We start from the raw sequence: 26,697 nt of genomic DNA, 5'->3' as shown, positions 1-26,697 counted from the left end.
CACATCCATTGCACGTCATTTTTACCACGGTAGCATCTCAATATTTCCACATGCAAAAATACTCTCAAATACAGCATCCATATTAGCTGTCCCAATAGACACAGTACTCCCAGTATTCTGCAGTGGAAACACATTATTTTAGAAAAAAGGGCTGAAGCTCAAGTTATCTTAGATTACTGGGATCCATGACTGACGGCGCATCCCCCTCCACCACCACCACCACCACCACCCCCTCCATGATAGTTAGGTCTCCTCCAGGACAAGTGTATACACAGGGGATGGCTGGGGAGCTGAGGAGAGAGGGAAGAAGATGAAAAGTCAGCCCGATACACCATCATTTAACATCACTCCTCCCTCTGTCCCTCAGCCTCCTCTTCTTCGCTGCAGGAGATTATACAACCTCCCCCCCCCAACACCCCTACCAAACCCCCACCCCTAATTGCCATTTCCATCCCTGCTCTTTCATTGATTTTCTTATTACACATTTCTATAATTACAAACTCCTGCGACGAGGGCTGGATGCGGTTCAGTCATGACAGATCAGGCTATTTAACAGACCTAGGGGCCACGGCGATGCAGCCATAGCCCAATCTTACTCTCACTCAATCACACACACACACACTTTATTATTTCACTATCTTAACCCTGTCCCCATATCATCCCCCTTGTTTTCTTGCTCTTTCTCTCTTTCACTTACAGCCAGTCATTCAGATGCCTAGCAACCATCCCAGAACTAAATCAATCAGCAGAGAGTGAGATCAGTGCAGGCAGGCCAGTCTCTTTCTCCCTCTGTCTTTCCCTCCCTCTACAGCTGCACACTCTCTCGGGCCCATCTTGTCTTTTATTTGTCCCTCTACTCCTCCTTTAATGTTGAGTCTAAATTCTCCCTGACCCTTCCCTCCCTCTCTCCCATCCTCTCTCTTAGTATTCTGAGGGACAGGATAACAAAGGCACACTGTTACCTGCATCAAAGGATGGAACAGATTTTGTATGTGGTTTTGAAATCTAATTGAAATCTAATTACATATCACCGTGAAATGCGACTTTTAAGACTTAAAGACTTTTTAGCGATGAACTCAACCCCTACAAAAGTAAAGTACACTGTAACGCATACTCAGTTTGGTTAAAGGGATAGTTCATGCAAAATATATATTTGTGTCAAATTACCCTTACCTTGAGTTGTGCAGGAAGGCCCATGGTGACAGAATCCCCAATAATCCATGATTTACTTCTGGCTACGTATTATCGTCGTCAGAATCCATGACTGTACACAGATGATCCGATGTTAGCAAAGCTGCACTGCAAGCTGAACTTTCCAACCACCACTGCTGCTCCGCTATTGCCCGTAACCCTGGCAACTGTCAAGCTCTTCCCCTTGACGACTAGCATGTGGGGTTAAAGAAGGGGTTGACACTCGTCGGCCATACTGTGCGCGCACACACACACACACACACACACACACACACAACAGGGCTACAAGTCCCTCACACACACACAGTGCGATTTAAGAGAGCCATCCGGCAGTGAAACAGGTGTTGGAGAGGCTCTCAGAGCACTGAGCCACTCCACACAGAGAGCACACACAGTGGAAGACAGACAGACAGACAGGCAGAGAGGAGCAGAACAGCTCATTGATATGCTCTGTGTAAACAATGTCTCTCATTCTCACTGCACCACGTTTAACATATTTCAATATGACAAGAAACTAATGAGCATACATACTGGGGTGGGGGGTGGGGGGGCTGAGAAAGATAAAGTAAATAAGAGCTTTTACAATGTGAAGACTAAACTCTTTTGTTTGCATCTTTTCTTCTAGCTTCTCTTTTCTTTAATTACGCAGCGGCACTGGAGAGAGTCTCAGCCATGGTGCAAATTACAGAGGAGCCATAATGAGATGTTATCGCCCCTAAATGCAACAAAATAATGCTGATTGAACTATTTTCCTATTTGTTTAAAATGAAGAAGTGGTTAATGTGTTTTACAGTGATAAATATGAAAATAAAATATTACAATGAAACCATGGATTAAACCATTTATTCCTATGTGGAGGCACTGTCCATCCAGTAGTGCTGAATTTCAGGCCTCAGCTGAGCTCCTTTACGTATGCATTTTCCGTGGTACTTCCTCATTTTCGCCATTTGTTTGCGACGCGTCCTTGATTAAAAAAAAATAGCCTCTATTCCAATGCATTAGATTTATCCATTGATTTACTTTTGTCAGTCAGCTGTTAGAGCGCTTATTGCTTTGTTTTTCAAGTGGGCACGGGTACCGGTGTTCTCCGTGCCATCCATGGCCGGAAGTAGTAGACCATTCATTTAGCTTTATTATTTTCAATCAATATTTGTTTTCTTTCCTGGATCAGCTGATGATGGTTGACAATAGCACAAGAGAACTAGTCTACAGCTGGACACCAATGCGCATCCAATCCATCCAACAAGTACACGTTAATAACAGTAGGCCTATAGTTGACTCTTTCAGTTAGAAGCATTCGATTTTGCAATGGCATAGGCCTACATTATTTTCACTGTTTTCACAGTGAAATGTAATGAAATATTATGTAGGCATAGCAAATTTTTCCAAGATCTCCAAGATCCATGATTCGTACAAGGTTAAAGTTCCATGTTAATTAAATTGTTAAATGCTTAGTAATGAAAAATAATACTGTCATTAATGTAAAGAAATAAAAGGTTGTGCTTAATGTCACACGATCTGTGACGACTACGAGCATTAACTCATGAATTATGGACAACTCATGAACTAGGGTGTAAAACATGTTTTGATTCAACTCATCTATTATAGTGAATGTAGACTACCTATTTTGTGTGTGTTCATGCGTTTAAAATCGCCTTGGCTGAGAGGGTAGGCTACTAGCAGAGGTGTAGACCTAGTGGAGGGTAAATGCAAGTAAACGCTGTGTAACCTTGTTCCAAAAAATGTGCTGAAAAATATAAGGAGCGTAACTTTTTTCACCGTGACCAGCAATCGGAGTTTATGACCTATTTAAAAAATAAAAAAAACGACATCACTGGCTAACGGAAAGGCTATTTGAAGTTCAGGGTAATACACTTTGTAGCCTAGTCTAGTAAATTGACCATGTGTGTTAGAGTGACCATCCTGTTTTTCCCCGGGATAGTTTCAGCCCCTTTCAGTTAACCCGACGTTTCAGGCCACAAAAAAAAGGTACATTTGTCAGCAAGATGCATCAGTTAATATAGGCCTAATCAATGGCAATCGCTGAATGTCAAATCAAACTATTTGCCACATGCGCCGAATACAACAAGTGTAGACTTTACCATGAAATGCTTACTTACAAGCCCTTAACCAACAGTGCAGTTCAAGAAGAAAAACATATTACCAAGCAGGCTAAAATAAAAAGTCATAATAAAAAGTAACACAATAAGAATAACAATAACTAGGCTATATACAGGGGGCACCGGTACAGAGGCAGTGTGCAGGGATACAGGCTAGTTGAGGTAATACAATAGGCACACATTTTGGTGTTTTGTAACAGATGTCTATTTCCATTCATCAAATAGCACAAGTATACATGCAGTTTGGATGCTGGAATTATTTTGAAGTAATTTGTAATCATGAATGGTTGTGTTCATGCCACATTAAGGTAATTCATTTTTACAGTTTATTATTAAGCCCATATAAATAAATCTCATCTCATTACAGAGACCCGCACTCGAATATCATGGTGTAATTCACACTCTGGACTCCACCACTGTTGATATTACTCTCCCATGCTCTCTCTTCCTTTCCCTCTATCACTCTATCTATCACTCTATCTATCACTCTATCTACCAACCAACCAACCAACCAACCTACCAACCTACCTACCTACCTACCTACCTACCTACCTACCTACCTACCTACCTACCTTATCCTATCGTATCGTATCCTATACTATATATATACAAAAGTACATGGACACACCTTCAAATTAGTGGATTCGGCTATTTCAGCCACACCCGTTGCTGACAGCTGTATAAAATTGAGCACACAGCCATGAATCTCCATAGACATGCATTGGGAGTAGAATTGTCTTACTGAAAGAGCACAGTGACTTTCAATGTGGCACCATGATAGGATGCCACCTTTCTAACAAGTCAGTTCGTCAAATTTCTGCCCTGCTAGAGCTGCCCCGGTCAACTGTAAGTGCTATTAATGTGAAGTGGAAACGTCTAGGAGCAACAACGGCTCAGCCGTGAAATGGTAGGCCACACAAGCTCACTGAACAAATGCTGAAGTGTATAGTGTGTAAAAATCGCCTGTCCTCGGTTGCAACACTCACTACCGAGTTCCAAAATGCCTCTGGAAGCAATGTCAGCACAATAACTGTTCGTCGGGAGCTTCATGAAATGGGTTTCCATGGCAGAGAGGCCCCACCCAAGCCTAAAATCACCACGCACAATGCTAAGCGTCGGCTGGAGTGGTATAAAACTCCATGATGCCCATTATATTTTTTAATGACATGTTCGAAGAGCAGTTGTCCACATACTTTTGGTCATGTAGTCTATCCATCTATCATCCCCTCTCTATCTCCATCTACCCCCTCCCTCTCTCTTAAGTGTGAGGGACATGTTTGCAATATAAGCACTTGGTAATGAAGTCGGCACAATGAGAAAAATGACTGAGATCACTTTTAGCACTGCAGTGTGAAGGACAACCTCATTTGTAGTCAGACACCTCCCATCTCCCCCTCCATCCCTCCCTCCCTCACCCTCTATATCTCTCCAGAGACGAGCCATGACCATTTTCTCCTGCATCCAGAAAGAACCAACTAGCAGAAGGATGATTCACCATTACCTGGGTTATTAGCATAATCTTCATAGCTACTCTCGTTATTCCAGACAGAGCAGCATGCATATGCGGAATCGACTGCAATTTTAGTTCTCTAGAGGACACTGATGTAGTGAAAGAGAAAATGTACAGCCTCGGCCTCCAGCCACATGACAATGAGCAGTGATGGGCGCCATGCTATTAAAGTACTATGTCAGGATATACTTGAAAGCCCAAAAGTATATAATAAACAGTAAAATCTTCTTCTTCTACATTGTAGAATAATAGTGAAGACATCAAAACTATGAAATAACAAATATGGAATCATGTAGTAACAAAAAAAGTGTTTAACAAATCAAAATATATTTTATATTTGAGATTCTTTAAAAGCAGCCACCCTTTGCCTTGATGACAGCTTTGTACACTCTTGGCATTCTCTCAACCAGCTTCACATGGAATGCTTTTACAAAAGTCTTGAAGGAGTTCCTACATATGCTGAACACTTGTTGGCTGCTTTTCCTTCACTCTGTGGTCCAACTCATCCCAAACTATCTCAATTGGGTTGAGGTCAGGTGAATGTGTAGGCCAGGTCATCTGATGCAGCACTCCATCACTCTCCTTCTTGGTCAAATAGCCAAGAGGTGTGTTGGGTCATTGTCGTGTTGAAAAACAAATTATAGTCCCACTAAGTGCAAATCAGATGGGATGGCGTATCGCTGCAGAATGCTGTGGGAGCCATGCTGGTTAAGTGTGCCTTGAATTCTAAATAAATTACACAGTGTCACCAGCAAAGCACCCCCACACCATCACACATCCTCCATGCTTCATGGTGGGAACCACCTACTCTGCGTCTCATAAAGACATGGCGGTTGGAACCAAAAATCTCACATTTGGACTCATCAGACCAAAGGACAGATTTCTACCGGTCTAATGTCCATTGCTAGTATTTCTTGGACTAAGTTAGTCTCTTCTTCTTAGTAGTGGTTTCTTTGCAGCAATTCGACCATGAAGGCCTGATTTACACAGTGTCCTCTGAACTCTGTGAAACATTTATTTGGGCTGCAATTTCTGAGGCTGGTAACTAATGAACTTATCCTCTGCAGCAGAAGTAACTCTGGCTCTTCCTTTCCTGTGGCAGTCCTCATGAGAGGCAGTTTCATCATAGCGCTTCATGGTTTTTGTGACTGCGCTTGAAGAAACTTTTAATGTTCTTAAAATTTTCCAGATTGTCTAACCTTCATGTCTTAAAGTAATGATGGATTGTAATTTCTCTTTGCTTATTTGAGCTGTTCTTGCCATAATATGGACTTAATAGGGCTATCTTGTGTCACAACACAACTGATTGGCATCACAACAAACGCATCAATGAAAGAAATTCCACAAATGAACTATGAACACCTATTAATTGAAATGCATTCCAGGTGACTACGTCATGAAGCTGGTTGAGATAATGCCAAGAGAGTGCAAAGCTGTCATCAAGGTAAAGGGTGGATACTTTGAACATTTGAGCGCCCCTGAAATGAGTAGGTGGGTCCAAACTTTTGACTTTTATATACAGTACCAGTCAAAAGTTTGGACACACCCACTCATTCAAGGGTTTTTCTTTCATTTTACTATTTTCTACATTGTAGAATAATAGTCAAGACATCAAAACTATGAAATAGCACATAGGGAATCATGTAGTAACCAAAAAAGTGCTTTGTGTACATTTTACTTTTGAGATGATTCGATAAAAACTTCTGTGTCTGCTCTAGTCTTCATTCCAATGAGTCTCTTGCACTAGATGGCTTACTCCCGCCAGAGTGGAAGACGTAAAGAACGAGGCCCAACTCTGTCTCCCGCCAGCAGGAGGCGTTTTTGTCAGACGCCCACAAGCCTCACAAAACTCGTCTGAAGGCACCACGGTACCAGTTAAACATTTTTATGGAAGTATACATGGAAGTAGTTTTTGTTATACCTAAAGGTGTCCTTCAATGGGGTCCTTCAATTCTAAATGAAATAGCTAAGTGATCCTTGGTATGACCATCTAAAAACAATTCCATATGTTAACTTAGCAGAACTTAGTAGAACCCCCAACTTTGACTCTTCTGTTCTTTTGAATTTGGCGCCCTGTACTTTCACTGGTTGTTGTCATATCGCTTCCGTTAGCGGGATTGCAGCCATAAGAGGTTAAGGATTTTAAGATTGATAGTCAAATGGCTATGATATGAACAATATGTGAAAAATGTAATAATAATATATTGCTAAAATTCCAAGAATAGGTTTTGGATTGGATTTACAGCACATTCGGAAAGTATCCAGACTTCTTGACTTTTTCCACATTTTGTTATGTTAGAGCTGTAACGTCCGTCGTTAAATGAAGACCAAGGTGCAGCGCGCTAGGCGTACATTTTCTTTATTAAAATGTTCCACCAAAAAAACCAATAAGCAACTCAACGAACGAAAAGCTTAGGAGTGCAACCCATGCAACAAACAAAGACAAGATCCCACAACAGAAGGTGGGAAAAAGGGCTGCCTAAGTATGATCCTCAATCAGAGACAACGATAGACAGCTGCCTCTGATTGGGAACCATACTCGGCCAACAAAGAAATATAAACATAGATTTCCCACCCTAGTCACACCCTGACCTACCAAATAGAGAATATAAAGGATCTCTAAGGTCAGGGCGTGACAAGAGCCTTACTCTAAAATATATTAAATTGTTTTTTCCCCCCCTTAACAAATTTCACTAAATACCCCACAATGACAAAGCAAAAACAGGTTGTAATTTTTATGTTGTAAATGTATAAATAAATAAGCAACTGAAATTTCACATTTACACAAGGATTCAGGCCCTTTACTCAGTACTTTGTTGAAGCACCTTTGGCAGCAATTACAGCCTCGAGTCTTCTTGGGTATAACGCTACAAGCTTGGAACATATGTATGTGGGGAGTTTCTTCCATTATCCTCTGCAGATCCTCTCAAGCTCTGTCAGATTGGATGGGGAGTGTCGTTGCACAGCTATTTTCAGGTCTCTCCAGAGATTTTCAATCAGTTTCAAGTCTGGGCTCTGGCTGGGTCACTCAAGGACATTCAGAGACTTGTCCTGAACCCACTCCTACATTGTCTTGGCTGTGTGCTTAGGGTCATTGTCCCGTTGGAATGTGAACCTTCGCCCCAGTCTGAGGTCCTGAGTGCTCTGGAGCAGGTTTTCATCAAAGATCTCTATGTACTTTGCTCCATTCATCTTTCCCTTGATCCTGACTAGTCTCCCAGTCCCTTCTGCAGAAATACATCCCCACAGCATGATGCTGCCACCACCATGCTTCACCATAGGGATGGTGCCAGGTTTCGTCCAGACGTGACGCTTGGCATTCAGGCTAAAAGAGTTTAATCTTGGTTTCATCAGACCAGAGAATTCTCATGGTCTGAGAGTCCTTTAGGTACCTTTTGTCAAACTCCGAGTGGGCTGTCATGTGCCTTTTACTGAGGAGTGGTATCTGTCTGGTCACTGTACCATAAAGGCCTGATTGGCGGAGGGCTGGTTATCCTTCTGGAAGGTTCTCCCATCTCCACAGAGAAACTCTGGAGCTCTGTCAAAATGACCATCGGATTCTTGGTCACCTACCTGACCAAGGCCTTTCTCCCCCGTTTGCTCAGTTTGGCCGGGCGGCCAGCTCTAGGAAGGGTCTTGGTGGTTCCAAACTTCCATTTAAGATTGATGGAGGCAACTGTGTTCTTGGGGACTTTCAATGCTGCAGACATTTTTTGGTACCCTTTCCCAGATCTCTGGCTCAACACAATCCTGTCTCGAGGTTCTACGGAAATTCGTTCGACCTCATAGCTTGGTTTTTGCTTTGACATGCATTGTCAATTGTGGGACCATATGTAGACAGGTGTGTCTTTCCAAATCATGTCCAATCATTTGAATTTCCCACAGGTGGACTCCAATCAAGTTGTAGAAACATCTCAAGCGTGATCAATGGAAACAGGATGCACCTGAGCTCAATTTTGATTCTCATAGCAAAGGGTCTGAATACTTATGTAAAGAAGGTATTTTTTTTATTTTATTTTTTTAAATTTGGAAACATTCCTAAAAAACGATTTTCGCTTTGTCATTATGGGGTATTTATTTAATAAGGCTGTAACGTAACAAAATGTGGAAAAGGGGAAGAGGTCTGAATATTTTCCGAATACACCGTGTATAGCACCTTTCTACCTACAAAAAGCGCTTTACATAGTAAGGGGGAAACTGACCTTATCCACCACCAATGTGTGGCACCCACTTGGGTGATGCACGCCAACCATTTTGTGCCAGAACGCTCACTACACATCAGCTGGCATGATTGGTGGAGAGGTGAGAATGAAGGAGATGATTAGATGGCCATGATAGAATGGGGTCAGGTTGAGAATTTAACCAGGATAACCGTGTTAACACCCCTACTCTTGTGATAAGTGCCATGGGATTTTAAATGACCACAATTAACATCCCATCTGAAAGATGGCACCATATGCTGGCCAATGTCCCCTGCAGTGCCCTGGGACATTATCTTAAGAGGAAAGAGTGTCCCCTACATACCCTGCAACACCACTTCCAGCAGCATCTGGTCTCCCATCTAGGGACTGACCAGGACCAACGCTGCTTAGCTTGAGGTAAGCCAGCAGCTGGATGCAGGGTGGTATGCTGCTTGAGGGGAACCTAAAAAAGTATTGATCGTTCTGAGCTTTGACTGAAGTGGCAGCGATTGGTACCCCTAACATTGTCCATCAGGGTTATGCTATATGTTCCTGATAAAAGAAACGCAGGGGCTCTGACAGATCATATGATTCTGCTACAATGATTGCAATCTGAAAAGTGTGGGGGAGAAAATCCATACTGCCTGGGACTGTGATTCGGAGGGGTGTATTGACAGTGTGTGGAATATACAACTGTCAACACCCGGCCAACAAAACATGGAGCAGGAGAGAGAGGCATAAAATACAAGGTATGGCTGCCGGGTATTATGGCTGTGTTATGGCGGGAAGGTATGGCTGCCGGAGTCACTGGCCCTTCAGACAAAAGATACTACTTTTCAGAGATACTGCTTCAAAATGTAAATATATATATATTTTTAAAAAAGAAAGGGGAAAAAAACGATTCTAGGTTAGGAGAGAGAAACTTGTCATTGCAAGGGAGAGAGTCAGGGACACCAGTATCCCACTAGAGGGAGACGTTGAGCCTACAGCCCAGTGAGGGGGAGGGTGGGGGAATAAGGGAGAAAAGGGGAGGCAGGTAGAGAGAGCGCAGTGGGTGTGGTGGCCTGCATTAAGCTTCACAGTTGTTGTACTTGTCTGCTACTCTGGGGGTGACACCCCTGTCATGCAATATTTATCTGAGCACCTGGGAGTGCTGATCACCTCAACAAAATGCTGACTAATTCATGAAACCAAACCCACTAATGAGATATTCAGCCCTAATAATCCTCAAGGCAAGGAGATGAAGACTTGAAGTCATACTTCACTCATTTACCATTGCTTTAATTGCTGTTACCACGCGTATGTCCCAAATGGCACCCTACTCCCCATACTGTATAGTGTACTACTTTAGACCATGGCCCATCAAAAGTAGTGCATTAAATAGGGACTAGGGTACCATTTGGGACACAAAGCCTATGTCAGCTCTAATTCAGGAATTAAAACATCAGGGAGGATATACTGTACATGTATTGAGGCTTACAAATGATGCATTTACGTACCAGTACTAGGCACTTATGGTAGTAAGTAAATATCTAGGGGAATGAGCACTAAACCATGCATACATGTATCTCACAAGAAACATTTAGAGAGCTAGAGTACAGCCTTCTCTCTCTCTCTCTCTCTCTCTGTGTCTTTCTCTCTCCCTCCCTCTCACTCTCTCTGTGACTCGCATGCTAGTTTTCAGTCTATAGTTGTTGTTTAGAAATGAATGCTTAACAAACTACTGACAATAAGGAACACATGTAAAACACGCCACATGTGTCACCCAGCCAGAAGTGCGGTATATGAAACCCTATGAAACATTCAATGACTAGTAAGAGGTCTAGAACATAGCATATTACAGTTTTTCTCAATTGCTAAAGCACAATTTCTGAAACCTTGCTCCATTTCCTGAAAACATTAAACACAAAACCTCATCTTCAAGCACTATTTACATAACCTCTGACTCCTCTTGCAAAATGAAACATTCACCTCAAAGCAGTTTTACCTGTGTTCAAAATCAAACACGGCTCTCAAATCATAAATAAAGTGATCAAAATGATATACACTCTCAAGCAGTCAGTAAACAATACACCAAAAAAATTGAAAACACATTGTTCAAAACATACAATTCTCGGAGAGAAGAACATTTTTAATCTAAAAAAATATTCATATTTTTCCGTCATTGTCTTTTGATGAACGAAAACATGTTCTATCATAGTAGCTCAAAATTGATCAGAAATTACTACTCTGCTTTGCTCTTTGCAATTTTGTTTTTTGTTCTTCCTCCTCCTTGTACCCCTATTTTTACAGTACTGTACCCTGCCCTGCATCTCACAAACTTGTCATTTGTCTCTGTGATACTATAATTCTTGTTCTTTGTTGATATGAACCAGCAACCAGTCAAAATCTATTGAGCAGTCAGTACTGGTAATAAATGGAAAGCACGATGTTCAGGCAATACAATTTGTCCATTGTACAGTATACAGCCTACAATGCACTGTACTACAGTATCCATTCTCAGACTTTCTCCTTCCCACCTTCAACAACCTGTTTGCTCTCTGAACTGGCTTATATTGGTTGTGTCGCATCATTTGAAACAGGTTAAATCAATTTTGAGTGGTTGTGTTCAATCAATGACATATGTTCTCTATTTGTAATTGATTGTTGCCACTTGTGTTTACCAGTATGGATGACATGTGCATTAGAGTGCAGAATGTGTTTTGAGAATGAGAATGTGTTTAGAGTTTTGCTGAAAAGTCTAAGTGAGATCTGCAAATTGTGTTTTACCATGTGAAATGGTTTAAGGTATTGACAACCGACTGCATAATTAGCTAAATGAGTCCAGGCAACTGAGAACTTTGTTCAGCCAATGGGTTTTAGTGTTTTAGCAATTGAGAAAATCTGTAAATAATGTTAGAACACACATGATCTTGTGAGCCTCAGTTGGTAAGAGCATGATGCCTGCAATGCCAGGGTCATGGGTTCACATACTGCATTAGTTAGCCAGATTTCCCCAGGTTCACACATACTAAAATGTATGAGCTCACTGTAATGTACGTTGTTTTGGATAAAAGTATCTGCGAAATGGCATAGGCTATGTGAAGTCTGAGGATGCCCTCCTTGGACTCGCCCAATATTGCATGATAATGGGGGTGTTTCGTTTAGTGTAGGATGGCCACCTACCTTGCGGATGCCCTCCTTGGACTCCTCCACGTTGTTGTCGGCCCCTCCGGTGCGGTTGATCATACGCCACATCTGGGAGTACATGGGGTCCCTTTCAAAGGGGTTCATGGCCTTACTGCGCACCTGCTCGTACACAGCCGAGTCCAACACCGTCCCGTAGGGCAGCTCTGTCTGCTTGGACAGGTCCTGGAGAGACCTATAGACAAAGACAGTAGGGGGAGGTTAGGGGAAATGTAGTTCAACATGTACAAAGACACAACATGACGAGGATGTGGAATGATAGTTAGATACACGTGCAAATAATCACACTCCAAACCCATTCACCTACAGTACGCATAGAGGGACGGACGGACGGACGGACGGACGGACGGACGGACGGACGCACACACACACACACACACACACACACACACACACACACACACACACACACACACACACACACACACACACACACACACACACACACACACACACACACACACACATACATTAGTTAAACAAAGAGTTGTTCTGTCAGCGTTAATAAGTTAATAACATGAATATAGTTAAGGGTTAGCCAGCCAATCAACTGGCAAGAAGCTCCATGTAGTTCAACTAAAAGGGGAATAATAGAGGACTGAAATAAAATCACTCTCATACCATCACCACCTCCAGGGAAATGAAGGTATTTTAATTGCAATGCTACGGTTTGATAAGTTTTCAAACACTCACCATTTATAACTGTAATAGAAAACCATTCCTGGGACTAATTACTGTTTGTTTGTCAAATTGCTTTAACACAAGCTGCCGATGTGACTAGGAGAACAACAATTCCATCGCCGTCAGTATTGTTACACTTCTGTTTACGGACAGATCTAGTCCGTAGAAAGAGAACTCCATCGTGTTATGCCCTTCCGTTTCAATTATTCTAAGTACAATCACACGACGAGTTTACCGGAGAATTCATTAATTGAATATCGTTACATCAGCATACTGTCACCCCCCCCGCACTACTCCCCCCTGCTCTCTGCAGCTACTTTCAACCCTCTTTGAGGTTTTAATGAACCTGGCTGCCAAATGTTAATCTTTTATTGCTGTCAATTAATCCTTGCCCTTAATCTTCCCACTTCCCTCTTCCACGTTTCGGCGTGCCCGTGTCTATCATTTGCATTCTCTTTGAAGGGGGAAATTCTCCTTAAATAATGTGTGGGCACATGGGGATATAGGGAGAGTGATGGCGGGGTGGGTGGAGGAGTCGTAGACTAAGGTAGACTAGGCTTGTGTCCCAAATGGCAACCTATACCCTATGTAGTGCACCACTTTTGAAAAGGGCCAAAACAACTAACTACCTGTTCAGCAGGGGTGTAGAAATCAAACAGAAAAGAAAAAGGGGAGAAACAGAGAAGGATGAGCCGGGACTTGTTTGTTACACACATTTAATTGCAAAATGCTTTCCATTGCAACACGTTTTGCTACAGCGTGCACTAATGAATACACGCCTCTCTCAAACATGGCCCTCACCTTGTGAAGCCACCATGTGTGATGTGTCCACTGTAGGTTTATTGGTGTTTACTAAGAATACATTGGAATTTGTGTAGCGCTTTTCATGACACTCAAAGACACAATGACAGCCCTTTAAATGTCTAATGTTGTCCCTGACAAAGCAGGTGTTTGCCCAATTCCCCAACACACACACGCAGGCACACACACGCGCGCGCACACACAAATACGCAAACACACACACCCTCCGTCAATCCACCCCTCCATCCTTATACTCATCCTTCCACTCCATGTCCTCTCGCTCTAAACGGGTGCCCTCTCCTCTCCTCTCTTTCTTTTTTCTGAACTCAATCCTCAGTCCTCCATCTCTCCTCTTCGATCAATCCGCCCACAATGTCTGCTGACTCCTATCTTTTCACTGTTCACACATTCTGTTCTTACCAGCTCTGCTGCTTCAGCTCCACTCTCCTCCAATCTCCCCCTAAAGGATTCGCAACACTATCTAACAAAAAAAATCCTCCGCAAAACTCAACCTTGGAGTATTAATACAAAAAAAATCGGTCTCTTTTTCTTGTCACTGTGTCAAGCCATTCAGCTTTACTGGCTCAATGACACCGTAGCAGAGCACTATTAAAATGCTATCTATATGACTCCCTCCTTATCTGTAGATAGAAACAGATTCAAATGTGTATAAGGACTGAAGAGGGTAGAGATCCAAGAGATCCACTTTCCAAACTCAGTGCAAGAATGGTAATCAAACTATTATCAGATTACAGACCATCTAATTACAAGATCAGAGTTTGTTTCCCTTTTCCCCCTCCCATCTCAATTCACATTCCATAAATCTTGAGGGTTTCCTGTCTGAGGTAGCACATCCCTCCTCTTTAAAACAACAGGCCCCTGGGTGTAAAGTTTAGGCTCTAATTATTGCAGTAATGATCCCAGAGTCTACACATTAAAGATAATACATTGAAATGTATGGAAATCATAATTAGCTGCATAAGAAGTAGAACGGAGCAATTTGAGAAGGACTCATTAATGACATCTCATGCAAAAACAAAACCAAAAAGGGAAAGGGGGGGGCGTTCCCACACTCTCTCCCTCTCTCTTGCTTTATTTCCCTAACCTTCTTCAGCAAGATGGAGCAGGGAGATGAGATATTCTCGCTACAGCACAATTAACTTCTTACTGCTAGGCATTCCGGAATCTGATTTGCCAAATGAGCGGTGGGGATTTAGGCGTGGCACTGTGAGGGGAGCAAACAAATGATGACGACGAGACGATAAACAGAGACAAGGTTTAGTAAAGACATGCAATTTACATCGACGTGGTGTGGGATGTGGTGTTGAAGACATTGACGTGGTGTTGAAGAAGGTTCCTAACGGACTCTGGGCCCCTCTACCTGCCACAACTCACACCACACTCCCTCAGATCTGCTCTAGTCCCCCTTCAGCGTGGGCACAGTGCACAGAGTTTCATCCTCCTAAAACATCATAGAGTCCACCGTGGAGTCCTCGTAAACCAGTTACCCGTTGTGCCCGGGAGAGTGACGTCACCCGCAGGATGATAGATCTGATGTGTGCCACACAGGAAATTAAAAACAGAGGGCCCTCACTGGCCCCTAGAGAGGGGATGTGCCCATGTGGCTTCTTCCCAGACAGACACTCCATCTCTCCAGAAACAGCAGACTGCCTGATTGATACAGAGAGTGCGAGAGAGAGCAGTGAGCAGAGAGAGCAGTGCTACGAATGTATATTCCCATGTGGATTCATTTATACACACTCCGTCAACTGCAGTGTGAGGCAATGGAGGCTCCTCACAGCAGGAAGGGTGTGGACCATCCTCCTCAGTAAATTTCATATAAACAGTGAAACATTAAAAAAGATATCAGTTCTCGATAAAAACGATATACTGTATATTCACGTCACCAAATAATTGATAAAAACACTGTAGCTAGCTAGTTTAGCCTACTCAAACAACCGGCTCAAACAGAGAGGGATGCTATGTTAGTTAGATGGTTATGGCTATCAAAGACTGGAACTCTTCCAAGTTAAGGTAAGCTTTTGGTTTTATAAATGTATACCACTGGGGCCCACCAGTGTAACTTCATTTTTTATTTTATTTCACCTTTATTTATACAGGTTTTTCTCATTCAGATAACATCTCTTTTTCAGAGAGACCTGGTCAAATAGCAGCAGGGGGAACAAAGTTTCAGACAAAAAAACTTACATACACTAACACAACATTAAACAAAACTGTAGACATACATACAGTACATCAAGTACATATTAAGTAAAAAAAAAACAAATGTCTTGACTAAAAAACAGTTGTCCTAAAGACAATTACACTCTTCTATGATATTTACATCGATCAAGTGTTTAAACTCATAACATTTTTAAATGTTCAGGAGAGAATTCCAGGACCATGGAGCTATTTCTACAATGACCTGTTCTAATCCTTGGTACTGTTAAAAGCAAATGAGAATGGGACCTTAATTTATATTTATTTACCGACATGATTAAAAAAGAACAGAGCTAAAATGACATTTGACCCAGTATGGCCTTATAAATCAGTGTATACCAGTGTTAATGCCTACGCAAGGTCAATGACGACCAGTTAACAACACTGTAGAGATCACAATGATGTGTTAGATGTTTTTGATTTGTAATGAACCTGAGGGCAGCATGATATACTGAATCAAGTGCTCTCAGGGTAGTGGTTGAGGCCTGCATATATATCATTTTATTCCAAGATGGTGTAGCAGTAGGATGTCTGTTTGTCTTGTCCAGTCCCATGTATATATTTTTTTCTACGTATATATGTATATATATATTTTTTTAAATCTCAATTTCCATCTACGGACTGAACATACTCTCCTGCAACCCTCCACACCAAATGTGGTACGGATCTGCTATTTTTTTACACTTTAAACCCGAACCCCCATCAGAAACTAGCCAGCTAACTAGCTACTAGCTAGTAGTCAGTTAGCTACTGCTAGCGGTCAACACCATTAACTCGGACATCAGCCAGCCTCAGTCCGGTCAATTCCTGCCAGTCTGCACAGCGCGATATCAACCCAGAGCATATCGGACTGCTTTTTCTCTACCTTCCCTCCGGATTCCTACCGCAAGCTCTGAACCTTTGCACCGGATCACCACAGCTAGTTCGCTGCTATCCGAGTGGCTACTCCTGGCTAACGTCTCTGTCCCGAAGCAAGCACCAGTTAGCCTGGAGCTAGCCTCGAGCTAGGCCCATCTCCCGGCTAGCTGAAGAGGTCCATCAGCCAATTCTTGGACTACAATACTATTTTGCCAATTGGCCTGGAACCTTTCACTGTAGGGCCTCCAGCCCTGCTCAATATGCCTTAGCTAGCCCTTTTGTTCCACCCCCCACACATGTGGTGACCTCATTAGGCTTAAATGGTGCCTCTAGAAACAAAACCTCTCTCATAGTAACTCAATGTTTACCTCCACTCTCATAGTTTACCTCCACTGTATTCACATCCTACCATACCCTTGTCTGTACATTATGCATTGAATCTATTCTTCCGCACCCAGAAATCTGATCCTTTTACTCTCTGTTCCGAACTCACTAGTACCTACAGTGTATAGCCTTTAGTCGTACCCTTATCCTACTACTCCTCTGTTCCTCTGGTGAGGTAGAGGTTAACCCAGGGCCTGCTGACACTAGCTCCACTCCCAATCCCAGGTGCTCTCATTTGTAGACTTCTGTAACCGTAAAAGCCTTGGTTTCATGCATGTTAACGTTAGAAGCCTCCTCCCTAAGTTTGTTTTACTCACTGCTTTAGCACACTCCGCCAACCTGGATGTCCTAGCCGTGTATGAATCCTGGCTTAGGAAGGCCAACAAAAATCCTGAAATGTCCATCCCTAACTATAACATTGACAAGACAGAACTGCCAAAGGGACTGAGTTGCAATCTACTGCAGAAATAGCCTGCAGAGTTCTGTCATACTATCCAGGTCTGTGCCCAAACAATTTGAGCATCTACTTTTAAAAATCAATCTTCCAGAAACAAGTCTCTCACTGTTGCTGCTTGTTATAGACCCCCTTCAGTCCCCAGCTGTGCCCTGGACGCCATATGTTAATTGATTGCCCCCCATCTATATTCAGAGTTCGTACTGTTAGGTGACCTAAACTGGGACATGCTTAACACCCCGGCCGTCCTACAATCTAAACTATATTCCCTCAATCTCACACAAACTATCAACAAACCTACCAGGTATAACACCAAATCCGTAGCCATGGGCACCTTCTTAGATATCATCCTGACCAACTTGCCCTCTAAATACAGCTCTGCTGTCTTCATCCAGGATCTCAAATCAAATCAAATCAAATCAAATGTTATTTGTCACATACACATGGTTAGCAGATGTTAATGCGAGTGTAGCGAAATGCTTGTGCTTCTAGTTCCGACAATGCAGTAATAACCAACAAGTAATCTAACTAACAATTCCAAAACTACTGTCTTGTACACAGTGTAAGGGGATAAAGAATATGTACATAAGGATATATGAATGAGTGATGGTACAGAGCAGCATAGGCAAGATACAGTAGATGGTATCGAGTACAGTATATACATATGAGATGAGTATGTAAACAAAGTGGCATAGTTAAAGTGGCTAGTGATACATGTATTACATAAGGATACAGTCGGTGATATAGAGTACAGTATATACGTATGCATATGAGATGAATAATGTAGGGTAAGTAACATTATATAAGGTAGCATTGTTTAAAGTGGCTAGTGATATATTTACATCATTTACCATCAATTCCCATTATTAAAGTGGCTGGAGTTGAGTCAGTGTCAGTGTGTTGGCAGCAGCCACTCAATGTTAGTGGTGGCTGTTTAACAGTCTGATGGCCTTGAGATAGAAGCTGTTTTTCAGTCTCTCGGTCCCAGCTTTGATGCACCTGTACTGACCTCGCCTTCTGGATGATAGCGGGGTGAACAGGCAGTGGCTCGGGTGGTTGATGTCCTTGATGATCTTTATGGCCTTCCTGTGACATCGGGTGGTGTAGGTGTCCTGGAGGGCAGGTAGTTTGCCCCCGGTGATGCGTTGTGCAGACCTCACTACCCTCTGGAGAGCGTTACGGTTGAGGGCGGAGCAGTTGCCGTACCAGGCGGTGATACAGCCCGCCAGGATGCTCTCGATTGTGCATCTGTAGAAGTTTGTGAGTGCTTTTGGTGACAAGCCGAATTTCTTCAGCCTCCTGAGGTTGAAGAGGCGTTGCTGTGCCTTCTTCACAATGCTGTCTGTGTGAGTGGACCAATTCAGTTTGTCTGTGATGTGTATGCCGAGGAACTTAAAACTTGCTACCCTCTCCACTACTGTTCCATCGATGTGGATAGGGGGGTGTTCCCTCTACTGTTTCCTGAAGTCCACAATCATCTCCTTAGTTTTGTTGACGTTGAGTGTGAGGTTATTTTCCTGACACCACACTCCGAGGGCCCTCACCTCCTCCCTGTAGGCCATCTCGTCGTTGTTGGTAATCAAGCCTACCACTGTTGTGTCGTCCGCAAACTTGATGATTGAGGCGTGCGTGGCCACGTAGTCGTGGGTGAACAGGGAGTACAGGAGAGGGCTCAGAACGCACCCTTGTGGGGCCCCAGTGTTGAGGATCAGCGGGGAGGAGATGTTGTTGCCTACCCTCACCACCTGGGGGCGGCCCGTCAGGAAGTCCAGTACCCAGTTGCACAGGGCGGGGTCGAGACCCAGGGTCTCGAGCTTGATGACGAGCTTGGAGGGTACTATGGTGTTGAATGCCGAGCTGTAGTCAATGAACAGCATTCTCACATAGGTATTCCTCTTGTCCAGATGGGTTAAGGCAGTGTGCAGTGTGGTTGAGATTGCATCGTCTGTGGACCTATTTGGGCGGTAAGCAAATTGGAGTGGGTCTAGGGTGTCAGGTAGGGTGGAGGTGATATGGTCCTTGACTAGTCTCTCAAAGCACTTCATGATGACGGAAGTGAGTGCTACGGGGCGGTAGTCGTTTAGCTCAGTTACCTTAGCTTTCTTGGGAACAGGAACAATGGTGGCCCTCTTGAAGCATGTGGGAACAGCAGACTGGTATAGGGATTGATTGAATATGTCCGTAAACACACCGGCCAGCTGGTCTGCGCATGCTCTGAGGGCGCGGCTGGGGATGCCGTCTGGGCCTGCAGCCTTGCGAGGGTTAACACGTTTAAATGTCTTACTCACCTCGGCTGCAGTGAAGGAGAGACCGCATGTTTTCGTTGCAGGCCGTGTCAGTGGCACTGTATTGTCCTCAAAGCAGGCAAAAAAGTTATTTAGTCTGCCTGGGAGCAGGACATCCTGGTCCGTGACTGGGCTGGATTTCTTCCTGTAGTCCGTGATTGACTGTAGACCCTGCCACATGCCTTTTGTGTCTGAGCCGTTGAATTGAGATTCTACTTTGTCTCTGTACTGACGCTTAGCTTGTTTGATAGCCTTGCGGAGGGAATAGCTGCACTGTTTGTATTCGGTCATGTTACCAGACACCTTGCCCTGATTAAAAGCAGTGGTTCGCGCTTTCAGTTTCACGCGAATGCTGCCATCAATCCACGGTTTCTGGTTAGGGAATGTTTTAATCGTTGCTATGGGAACGACATCTTCAACGCACGTTCTAATGAACTCGCACACCGAATCAGCGTATTCGTCAATGTTGTTGTCTGACGCAATACGAAACATGTCCCAGTCCATGTGATGGAAGCAGTCTTGGAGTGTGGAGTCAGCTTGGTCGGACCAGCGTTGGACAGACCTCAGCGTGGGAGCCTCTTGTTTTAGTTTATGTCTGTAGGCAGGTATCAACAAAATGGAGTCGTGGTCAGCTTTTCCGAAAGGGGGGCGGGGCAGGGCCTTATATGCGTCGCGGAAGTTAGAGTAACAATGATCCAAGGTCTTTCCACCCCTGGTTGCGCAATCGATATGCTGATAAAATTTAGGGAGTCTTGTTTTCAGATTAGCCTTGTTAAAATCCCCAGCTACAATGAATGCAGCCTCCGGATAAATGGTTTCCAGTTTGCAAAGAGTCAAATAAAGTTCATTCAGAGCCATCGATGTGTCTGCTTGGGGGGGGATATATACGGCTGTGATTATAATCGAAGAGAATTATCTTGGTAGATAATGTGGTCTACATTTGATTGTGAGGAATTCTAAATCAGGTGAACAGAAGGATTTGAGTTCCTGTATGTTTCTTTCATCACACCATGTCGCGTTAGTCATAAGGCATACGCCCCCGCCCCTCTTCTTACCAGAAAGATGTTTGTTTCTGTCTGCGCGATGCGTGGAGAAACCCGTTGGCTGCACCGCCTCGGATAGCGTCTCTCCAGTGAGCCACGTTTCCGTGAAGCAAAGAACGTTACAGTCTCTGATGTCCCTCTGGAATGCTACCCTTGCTCGGATTTCATCAACCTTGTTGTCAAGAGACTGGACATTGGCAAGAAGAATGCTAGGGAGTGGTGCACGGTGTGCCCGTCTCCGGAGTCTGACCAGAAGACCGCCTCGTTTCCCTCTTTTTCAGAGTCGTTTTTTTGGGTCGCTGCATGGGATCCACTCCGTTGTCCTGTTTGTAAGGCAGAACACAGGATCCGCGTCGTGAAAAACATATTCTTGGTCGTACTGATGGTGAGTTGACGCTGATCTTATATTCAGTAGTTCTTCTCGACTGTATGTAATGAAACCTAAGATGACCTGGGGTACTAATGTAAGATATAACACGTAAAAAAACAAAAAACTGCATAGTTTCCTAGGAACGCGAAGCGAGGCGGCCATCTCTGTCGGCGCCGGAAGTAAACGTTGCAGTGATCATTTCCTCATTGCCTGCGTGCGTAATGGGTCCGCGGTCAAACGACCACCCCTCATCACTGTCAAACGCTCCCTAAAACACTTCAGCGAGCAGACCTTTCTAATCGAAATGGCCCGGGTATCCTGGAAGGATATTGACCTCATCACGTCAGTAGAGGATGCCTGGTTGCTCTTTAAAAGTGCTTTCCTCACCGTCTTAAATAAGCATGCCCCTTTCAAAAAATATAGAACTAAGAACCCTTGGTTCACTCCAGACTTGACTGCCCTTGACCAGCGTAAAAAACACCCTGTGGCGTTCTGCATTAGCATTGAATAGTCCCCGCGATAGGCAACTTTTCAGGGAAGTCAGGAACCAATATACTCAGTCAGTTAAGAAAGCTAAGGATAGCTTTTTCAAACAGAAATTTGCATCCTGTAGCACTAATTCCAAAAGGTTTTCGGACACGGTAAATTCCTTGGAGAAAAAGAGCACCTCCTCCCAGCTATTCACTACACCGAGGATAGGAAACACTGTCACCACCGATAAATCTAAGATTATCGATAATTTCAATAAGTATTTTTCTACGGCTGGCCTTCAACATCTCAGCAATCCCTGTAGCAACATGCCCAAGCCCCCACCACTTCTCCTTCACCCAAATCCAGATAGCTGATGTTCTGAAAGAGCTGCAAAATTTGGATCCCTACAAATCAGTGGGCTAGACAATCTGGACCCTCTCTTTCTAAAATTGGCAGCTGAAATGGTTGCAACCCCTATTACTAGCATGTTCAACCCCTCTTTCGTATCGTCTGAGATCCCAAAAGATTGGAAAGCTGCCCATCCCCCTCTTCAAAGGGGGTGCCACTCTAGCCCCAAACTGTTATGGACCATCCTGCCCTGCCTTTCTAAAAATCTTTGAAAGCCAAGTGAACAAACAATTCACAGACCATTTCGAAACCCACTGTACCTTCTCCACTATGCAATCTGGTTTCCGAGCTGGTCATGGGTGCACCTTAGCCATAATCAAGGTCCTAAACGATATCATAACCGCCATCGATAAAAGACAGTACTGTGCAGCCATTTACATACACATTAGCCAAATACATTTAAACTCAGTTTTTCACAATTCATGACATTTAATCCAAGTAAAATTGCCCTGTTTTAGGTCAGTTAGGATCACCACTTTATTTTAAGAATGTAAAATGTTTGAATAATCGTAGAGAGAATGATTTATTTCAGCTTTTATTTCTTTCATCACATTCCCAGTGGGTCAGAAGTTTACATATGCTCAATAAGTATTTTGTAGCATTGCCTTTAAACTGTTAAACTTGGATCAAACATTTCAGGTAGCTTTCCACAAGCTTCCCACAATAATTTGGGTGAATTTTGGCCCATTCCTCATGACAGAGCTGGTGTAACTGAGTCAAGTTTGTAGACGTCCTTTTCTATGGGATTGAGGTCAGGGCTTTGTGATGGCCACTCCAATAGCTTGACTTTGTTGTCCTTAAGCCATTTTTCCACAACTTTGGAAGTATGCTTGGAGTCATTGTCCATTTGGAAGACTCATTTGCAACCAAGCTTTAACTTCCTGACTGATGTCTTGAGATGTTGCTTCAATATATCCAGATCCTTTTCCTACCTCGTGATGTCATCTATTTTGTGAAGTGCACCAGTCCCTCATGCAGCAAAGCACCCCCAAAACATGATGCTGCCACCCTAGTGCTTCACGGTTTGGATGGTGTTCTTCGGCTTGCAAGCATTCCCTTTTTTCCTCCAAACATAGCGATGGTCATTATGGCCAAACGGTTCTATTTTTGTTTCATCAGACCAGAGGACATTTCTCCAAAAAGTACGATCTTTGTCCCCATGTGCAGTTGAAAACCATAGTCTGTCTTTTTTTATGGCAGTTTTGGAGCAGTGGCTTCTTCCTTGCTGAGCGGCCTTTCAGGTTATGTCGATATAGGACTTGTTTTACTGTGGATATAGATACTTTTGTATCTGTTTCCTCCAGCATCTTCACGTCCTTTGCTGTTGTTCTGTGATTGATTTGCACTTTTCGCACCAAACTACGTTCATCTCTAGGAGACAGAACGCGTCTCCTTCCTGTGCGGTATGACGGCTGCATGGTCCCATGGTGTTTATGCTTGTGCACTATTGTTTGTACAGATGAACGTGGTACCTTCAGGAGTTTGGAAATTGCTCCCAAGAATGAACCAGAATTATTTTTCTGAGGTCTTGGCTGATTTATTTTTATTTTCCCATGATGTCAAGCAAAGAGGCACTGAATTTGAAGGTAGGCCTTGAAGTACATCCACAGGTACACCTCCAATTCACTCCAATTATGTCAAGTAGCCTATCAGAAGCTTCTAAAGCCATGACATAATTTTCTGTAATTTTCCAAGCTGTTTAAAGACAGTCAATTTAGTGTATGTAAACCCCTGACTCACTGGAATTGTGATACAGTGAATTATAAGTGAAATATTCTGTCTGTAAACAATTGTTGGAAAAATAGATTTCCTAACCGACTTGACAAAACTATAGTTTGTTAACAAGAAATTTAAAGTTGAAAAAGGAGTTTTAATGACTCCAACCTAAGTGTATGTAAACTTCCGACTTCGACTGTATCAATGATGCTTCTGGTGATTCTCTGATACACCTCTTCGCAGACGACACCATTCTGTATACATCTGGCCCTTTGGACACTTTGCTAACAAACCTCCAAACGAGCTTCAATGCCATACAACACTTCTTCCGAGGCTTCTTAAATGCAAGTAAAACTAGTGCATGCTCTTCAACCAATTGCTGCCTGCACCCTCCCGCCCGACTAGCATCACTACTCTGGATGGTTCTCACTTAGAATATGTGGACAACTACAAATACCTAGGTGTCTGGTTTGACTGTAAACTCTCCTTCCAGACTCATATTAAGCATCTCCAATCCAAAAGTAAATCTAGAATCGCCTATTTCGCAACAAAGCCTCCTTCACTCATCCTGCCAAACATACCCTCGTAAAACTGACTATCCTACCGATCCTTAACTTCTGTGGTGTCATTTACAAAATAGCCTCCAACACTCTACTTAGCAAACTGGATGTAGTCTATCACAGTGCCAACCATTTTGTCACCAAAGCCCCATACACTACCCACCACTGCGACCTGTATGCTCTCGTTGGCTGGCCCTCACTACATATTCGTCGCCAAACCCACTGGCTCCAGGTCCACATCTATAAGTCTATGCTAGGTAAAGCCCCGCCTTACCTCAGCTCACTGGTCACCATAGCAGCACCCACCCGTAGCACGCGCTCCAGCAGGTAAATTTCACTGGTCATCCCAAAAGCCAACACTTCCTTTGGCCACCTTTCCTTCCAGTTCTCTGCTGCCAATGACTGGAACGAATTGCAAAAATCACTGAAGGTGGAGTCTTATATCTCCTTCTCTAACTTTAAGCATCAGCTGTCAGAGCAGCTTACCAATCACTGTACCTGTACACAGCAAATCTGTAAATAGCACACCCAACTACCTCATCCCCATATTGTTATTTATCCTTGCTCTATTGCACCCCAGTATCTCTACTTGCACATCATCATCTGCACATCTATCACGCCAGTGTTAATGCTAAATTGTAATTATTTTGCCTCTATGGCCTATTTATTGCTTTACCTCCCTAATCTTCTACATTTGCACACACTGTACATAGATTTTTCTATTATGTAATTGACTATACATTTGTTTATGTGTAACTCTGTTTTGTTGTTTTTGTCGCACTGCCAGGTTGCAGTTGTAAATGAGAGAACTTGTTCTCAACTAGCTTACTTGGTTAAATAAAGGTGAAATAAAAAACAAAACAAAAAAAATCCTATAGCCATTTGCTTTGCAAACTTTATCTCTTTATCTTTATCTCAACAGCTAACCAAACAACAGTGCTCGGTGCCTGCACACTTTAATTAAATGATTACTACAATCAAAAATCGACATTTCTCCAATTTTTTCCAGACCTCCAAAGTGGTCTCCTGATGTGGTTTAAGCATTGTTATATGCTTAACCATGCTCATAAAACAATTATTATCCTCCCTAATCTTAAATGTACAGTGCCTTGCGAAAGTATTCGGCCCCCTTGAACTTTGCGACCTTTTGCCACATTTCAGGCTTCAAACATAAAGATATAAAACTGTATTTTTTTGTGAAGAATCAACAACAAGTGGGACACAATCATGAAGTGGAACGACATTTATTGGATATTTCAAACTTTTTTAACAAATCAAAAACTGAAAATTGGGCGTGCAAAATTATTCAGCCCCCTTAAGTTAATACTTTGTAGCGCCACCTTTTGCTGCGATTACAGCTGTAAGTCGCTTGGGGTATGTCTCTATCAGTTTTGCACATCGAGAGACTGACATTTTTTCCCATTCCTCCTTGCAAAACAGCTCGAGCTCAGTGAGGTTGGATGGAGAGCATTTGTGAACAGCAGTTTTCAGTTCTTTCCACAGATTCTCGATTGGATTCAGATCTGGACTTTGACTTGGCCATTCTAACACCTGGATATGTTTCTTTTTGAACCATTCCATTGTAGATTTTGCTTTATGTTTTGGATAATTGTCTTGTTGGAAGACAAATCTCCGTCCCAGTCTCAGGTCTTTTGCAGACTCCATCAGGTTTTCTTCCAGAATGGTCCTGTATTTGGCTCCATCCATCTTCCCATCAATTTTAACCATCTTCCCTGTCTCTGCTGAAGAAAAGCAGGCCCAAATCATGATGCTGCCACCACCATGTTTGACAGTGGGGATGGTGTGTTCAGCTGTGTTGCTTTTACGCCAAACATAACGTTTTGCATTGTTGCCAAAAAGTTCAATTTTGGTTTCATCTGACCAGAGCACCTTCTTCCACATGTTTGGTGTGTCTCCCAGGTGGCTTGTGGCAAACTTTAAACGACACTTTTTATGGATATCTTTAAGAAATGGCTTTCTTCTTGCCACTCTTCCATAAAGGCCAGATTTGTGCAATATACGACTGATTGTTGTCCTATGGACAGAGTCTCCCACCTCAGCTGTAGATCTCTGCAGTTCATACAGAGTGATCATGGGCCTCTTGGCTGCATCTCTGATCAGTCTTCTCCTTGTATGAGCTGAAAGTTTAGAGGGACGGCCAGGTCTTGGTAGATTTGCAGTGGTCTGATACTCCTTCCATTTCAATATTATCGCTTACACAGTGCTCCTTGGGATGTTTAAAGCTTGGGAAATCTTTT

The 26,697-nt window shown here is 43.1% G+C and overlaps 1 protein-coding gene across 2 annotated transcripts in view; it reads right to left on the bottom strand.

Annotated features, from left to right (window-relative positions):
* The window catches only part of LOC139390005 (glutamate receptor, ionotropic, delta 2), a 565,966-nt gene that overhangs the window by 57,427 nt on the left and 481,842 nt on the right, over window positions 1-26,697 (bottom strand). For both annotated transcript variants that reach the window (XM_071137092.1, XM_071137090.1), the window contains exon 13: window positions 12,168-12,363. In XM_071137092.1, coding sequence (XP_070993193.1) covers window positions 12,168-12,363 — 196 coding nt within the window. The remainder of the gene's footprint in view (window positions 1-12,167; window positions 12,364-26,697) is intronic.

This window comes from Oncorhynchus clarkii, chromosome 30, assembly GCF_045791955.1.
Source record: "Oncorhynchus clarkii lewisi isolate Uvic-CL-2024 chromosome 30, UVic_Ocla_1.0, whole genome shotgun sequence".
Taxonomy (NCBI): Eukaryota; Metazoa; Chordata; class Actinopteri; order Salmoniformes; family Salmonidae; genus Oncorhynchus; species Oncorhynchus clarkii.
This window is presented reverse-complemented; position numbering and strand designations above follow the sequence as displayed.